At 42.6% G+C, this 6,000-nt stretch overlaps 1 protein-coding gene across 1 annotated transcript in view; it reads right to left on the bottom strand.

Moving 5' to 3' along the window:
• Positions 1-485: 485 nt before the first annotated feature.
• The window catches only part of NUDCD3 (NudC domain containing 3), a 56,275-nt gene continuing 50,760 nt past the window's right edge, over positions 486-6,000 (bottom strand). The window contains exon 6 of the mRNA XM_033171497.1: positions 486-2,054. Within this exon, the coding sequence (XP_033027388.1) occupies positions 1,944-2,054 (111 nt within the window). The 3' untranslated portion in view covers positions 486-1,943. The remainder of the gene's footprint in view (positions 2,055-6,000) is intronic.

Below are 6,000 nucleotides of genomic sequence, written 5' to 3'. Positions count from 1 at the left end.
TAAAGTTGTCTACGTTGAGCCGAGAATTCAACTGAAATCTTGGACTGGAGGCTAGTTATCCAGTTTTCTCTTTTGACTTGTCGGAAGTTGTGAGAATTGTCAGATTTGCTTATTTAGAAGCCAAGAGCTTTGTCTGGTATGTGCCCTACATCTCGCATCTAAAAGCTGATATATTGGTGGGCTCAGCTGAATTTTGCATATTGTAATTCTATATTGGGTATCCCAAGCACCAAGAATGTTTCACTGTACTATGTATTTTATCGTTTACTTCCCTTCTTAAGTGTAAAATAGTGGAGATAACGCTTACGCCTTTATATGGCACACTAAGCAACTATGAACAAACCTAAAATGTGTTTTACATTTTGACAGGTGATGTCGTTCTTGAAGCTTCGACTTTCTTGCCAATTTTTAATGATAGACATGCGCATAATATTATTAGTTCTGGCACGGCTGCTTTCTCTATGGGTGTTATAACAATTTTTAAAAAAGGTATGGATATTGCCAGAACAATAGGACAACTTCAAGGGCCATGTCTTTTCTCTTCCTCAAATGCATTTCTCACTACCGCTGTAACAGGTTGCCAGCTATATGACAATAAGCAGAAATAAGACTCTTAACTTCTAACGGCACACCCTGCCTCCCCTGAAGCAAAAATTAGGGGAAGAGCCACTATCTTACTAAACGTGCTCATAGATTCAGATAACCTGCTGAGGTGGGCCAAGTCATCGCTATCTGCAGTCATGAGCTGTCAGATAAATTTAGCCCTTTCTTCCAATGCTATCGTCCCATCAAACCCACCACCGCCCCGCTGCCCCCACCTAAAAGGAAAGCTACATTGGCAACCATAGCATATATATTTTCTGATGAAAATAGCGGGGGGGGGGGGGGACGACTGTCAGGACTGCAGTGCACAGGGGGAGGTTAAACCCCACCCTGTGGTCCTGATTTTCCATAAACAGATCTGTTTTTGTTGTTTTGAAAAAAGTCAGATAATTAAATAAAACCCCACACTTGCTGTATCAGCTAGTTTGGCCCTAAGAGAAGAGGGAGGGAGATAAACTAATGTCTTCACTCTGAAGCTTAATATTAAGCACTTTTGGATAAAACTAAGAACAGAATGAGACTCACAGAGAACTGCTGCTCTCTGAGCACCAAGTCATCCAGTCACTGCAATCAGGAGAAGTCTGTCCCCCCTCCTTTATTTTTCAAATTCAATGCCAAAGCGTCACAGACCACCAGAGATCTACAGTAAAGATACAGCTATCAAGTGTCACCTTCTGTTCTGGCTCCTTTTCAGCTATTAGTCTGAGCCTGCAACATTTACCTCCCACTGCCAGGGCCTCAAGGACCAAACCTAGCAATTAAGATACTGCTAAAATGACACTGATTGCAGATTGCTGGTGTTTAAAGGAGGCTGTGCTGCCTGGTGCCATTACGAGATTGGGTTTCCCTGAAAGATGGAACCAGGGACAGAAGACAGCTTCAAAGAAACAGGAGAGAATCTTGCCATCATTTGGCCAAACTGCATGTATTTCTGAAAAGGGGGGGGGGAATACTGCCTTCAATCAACCCCCCTCCCCAAAGCAATCCATTAACAAGAGAGAAGAGGAAATACTACCAGCAGCTGCTGGTTGCCGTGGTGACACAGTACGTAAGGCTGCTTTTTGCAAGGCTTCCCCCACATACATATCAAATGCACCAACCTGGTGCTGGAGGGAAGGACTCGCTCAACATTGCACTTCCCTCTCCCCCCTCCCCAAAAGCAAACCCACATTCTGGCTATTTTGAAGTCCTCTGTCATTTTGCAAACAAGCCCAGATAACAAGGCAGGGACAAAAGGGCTGATTGACATCGCTGGCAGGAGGGGAGGAGTGTGGCAGTGGCATCAGTTTCATCCTACTCTCCCCGGCAGGTAGGCAATTCTCCCATCCTCAGTGCCATCATCAAAAGTGCACTGCCCCAGGAGAGATGTTGAACATGGAGGGATCAAACTTCTGGCCTCGGAACGGGGAACCTTCGGCATCCCAGCCCTTCTTGAGCATCTCGTGGACTTTCTGAAATTAAGACAGAGTCATGTCACGGTCATGCAATATACAGAAACCCACCAACTTGATTAATCCTGACTTGCCGGTCAATGGATCAGTTGAATACAGTCCACTGACCGCAGCCAAGTATTACCAAATTATTCAGTGAAACTAAGAATGGCACGGTATAGCTGCCAGCTGCTCTTCCTTAAATTTCATTGCAGCACCATTTGTTAGCAAAGGCAGGAGAGATGGTTCCTTGCTCTGCAGATGGGTCAGAGGCCCATGTAGCAGCATAGCCAAGATTCCAAACAGGAACAGGGATATAAGCTTGGGGAAACTGGGCTTCTGCTTACTTAAAATCCCTTAAATACTATATTTCTGTTTTAATTTATTTTCTTCTCAATTCTGTATCTGCAGGCTAACTCTGGTGTTCCAACATTAAGTAATCTTTGATTGCCATCACACAATGTGCTAGGAATCCTTTTGCTCAGGTGTTCCAGGGGAAAAGCCTTGACATTTACTGTATTGGCCTGAATATAAGCCTCACTTTCCCCCCAAATTCCGACCATGAAAAGTTAAAGTGCAGCTTATATTAGCAACCTTACAGTATGCAGCCAGGAGCATGGGGCAAATAGCTTATATTCAGGCCAATACGGTATGTTATAAATCTATCTAATTCCATAGTTTCACAATGACAGTTGTCAGGGAACTGTCCCCGGCTCAGCGCAGGGTGGTGGAAGGACTCTCGGGATGTTACAGAGAGCCCCGGCCCCACCTGACCAGCAGCACCTCCTCCTCCAGCAGCGGAGGAAACAGCGAGGTCTCCAGTGGGGAGGGGCAGACAGCTCCGGGTCTTGAGAGCAGAGGCTCTGGGGATGTTGGAGAGACCCTGCACTCCCCTTGCTCAGCAGGTGAGGAGGGAGACATGCCATTTCTGGCACCCCATGTGCGCAGAGGGGTGAAACACAAGGAGGGGAGGCGGAGATTTTGGATACCGAAACTCTTATGTTGGGGTCACAGCCGGAAGGGGCCACTCCCGGATTCTGTGAGTGACTGATACAGACATGAACTTGTAGCTCTGCACTGTAAATAGCATGCACAATAAACCTGTTAAAAGACGGTTTGGAGTCTTGCCTGGTTACTCGTGAGCAACCACTCCACGGACCTTACAACAGTTAACCCATTTATTTATATAATTAGCTTAACTACAAAACCTGTCAATAACCTGTTGATAATGTCTATCAAGCCATGGAACAACAAAATCTTAAATCCTAAAAGTGCTTTATAAATATTATAAACCTTTTTTTGAAAATATTTGTGGAAGAGCAGTTGCTTTGCATGCAGAAGGTGCCACATTCAATCCCCAACACCTACAGGTAGGGATGGGAGACAGACATCTGCCTGAAACTCTGGAGACCCAATGCCAGTCAATAAGCTAGAGATTGACCAATAGTCGCATTCAGTATAAGACAGATTCCTTATAAGCAACACAGACACTGAAGAATGAACCATGCTACACCAAGGTGGGCAGAGTTCAGGCTTACAATATCCCCCCCCTAATAGAATTCTGAGGTTCACCAACCAGAAAGAGGTGCAAAAATGGGGGCAGAAAGAAGTACCAGATTTGGAACAGTAACTTGCCAGAAATAGAAACATACAGCACCCCATAAGCCATACAATGAAATAACCTGCATATATGAGAGTACAAATCTACACCAGTTACTACAGATCAGAAATGTTAATGCAGAAATCTTAAATTGGCCAACAGAGCTGTAACAAAGCCCATTTCAAAGGCAACCAATTAATACTCATTTTACAGGCCATGAACACTGAGGCTTTTTAAAAATACAATTTTATTTGCTATTGTTAATCAATTCAGGGTCAGAAACCCTTGCTGAGCCAGACTGCAGTGGGTCCCAATCTATTTTCTGCCTACCTCCAAATAAGAAAGGCAAAAGCACATTTCAATAACTTTTTGTGTGCAAGTTCTCTGCTGGGGGCTTCCTTTTCTGTTTTTAGTTGAAAATTTTACGATTCCAGAAACGAACACGGACAAATTAGAAGCACTCTTCTGACAGAACCCAGGCATGATTTCCCATCACATCCCAACATCCTTACAGAACTTAAAACTCACACAGGGAGTCTTAGGGGAAGGAGTGACAGTTTTAAAAGCCAGACATTGTTTTCTAACTTAAGACAGATTTTGTGATTTGTGGAACTGTTTCTTCTCAGTAAATCCTCAGGACAGAAATATGCTGAAGGTTTTAGTGGAAATTTTTATTGCATTTTTATTTTCAAATTATTTTATGCAGGTGAAGATGTTATGGCATTTTGTATTTTATATTTGCTGCAAGCTGCCTTGAGCCTCATGAAACAGAGGGCACAGAAAATAGTATGCCAATTTAAGCATACAAACGTGGATGAGGCTTTGGATGCTCACTCTAGATTGTGAAATCACACAGAGATGCTTCTTAAATAGTGAAGAATAATAAAAATATCATAATCAACAACAACGAATAGCTCATTATGCAACAACATACATACGTGTATTGGGAAGGCCCTATTCTTGCAAAGACCTCCCTAATCACTGAGTTTAGCATAATGGATGATTGCTGCAAATGGTGCCTCCTTGGACGATAGATCAATATTGACAATTAATATAGCATTCTCTGTGGTCATTCTGCATTTATGGAATTAATATTCGTTGGATATTCACAAGACTCAATAGCCTAGCTCATTTAGAGGGGCTATTAAAACTTTCTTTTTCAGCAGGCTTTTACATTCCAAGTGTGACGAGAGTCAAGTTTGGCTGTTTATTCTATTTGCTGTTAAAATAACACAGCTGATTTTTAATGCACATGATTTGGTATTATAATATCTGAGTCCAATTTTTTGAATTCACCAAACTGAAAAGGTTATAAATAATCTTATAAATACAACAGTATATCTTTTTGCATGTACAAATATAAAGCAAAATAAATAATAGAAACATAGAATTATAGAACTGTGGAGTTGAAAGGGACTCCAAGGGTCATCTAGTCCAACCCCCTGCAATGCAGGAATCTCAACCACAGAATATCATACGTGACAACATCATTTGAAATGCCAAAGGTTTCACATCCTTCACAAACCTGTATCAAATAGAGGTCCGTGCACAATTCTGCCTAAAAACCTCCAAGGAAGGAGAGTCCACTACATCTCATGGGAGACTTTTCCACTGTTGAACACCTCTTACTGTTAGAAAGTTCTTCCTGGTGTTTAGTCGGAATCTCCTTTCTTGTAACTTGAATTCATTGGTTCGGGTCCTTCCCCTTCAGCGTAAGAGAAAACAAGCTTGCTCCATCTTCCATGTGACAGCCCTAAAGATATTTGAAGATGGCTATCCTATGTCCTCTGAGTCTCCTCTTTTCCAGGCTAAACATACCCAGTTCCTTCAACCGTTCCTCATAAGGCTTGGTTTCCAGACCCTTGATCATCTTGGTTTCCCTCTTCTGCACACATTCTAGCTTGTCAATATCCTTCTTAAATTGTGGTGTCCAGAACTGGACACAGTACTCCATGTGTGGTCTGACCAAGGCAGAACAGAGTGGTACTATTACTTCCCTTGATCTGGACACCAAACTATCGGGACGCTCCCCTTGATGTTACAGCCTAGAATCACATTTGCTTTTTTTGCTGTTACTTCACATGTTAAGCTTGTGGTCTACTAAGACCCCTAGATCCTTTTCACATGTACTGCTTGCAATCCAGGTGTCCCCCATCTTATATTTGTGCAGCTGGTTCTTCCTGCCTAAATGTACAACCTTACATTTGTCCCTACTGAAAATTATTTTGTTAGCTTTGGCACAGTTCTCCAATTTGTTAAGGTCATTTTGAATCCTGATTCTGTGTTCAGCAGCATTGACTAACCTTCCGAGTTTGGTATCATCTGCAAATTTGTTTATAAAGACGTTGAACAACAATGGGCCCAGGA

Source organism: Lacerta agilis, chromosome 15, assembly GCF_009819535.1.
Source record: "Lacerta agilis isolate rLacAgi1 chromosome 15, rLacAgi1.pri, whole genome shotgun sequence".
In the NCBI taxonomy this organism is placed as follows: domain Eukaryota; kingdom Metazoa; phylum Chordata; class Lepidosauria; order Squamata; family Lacertidae; genus Lacerta; species Lacerta agilis.
This window is presented reverse-complemented; position numbering and strand designations above follow the sequence as displayed.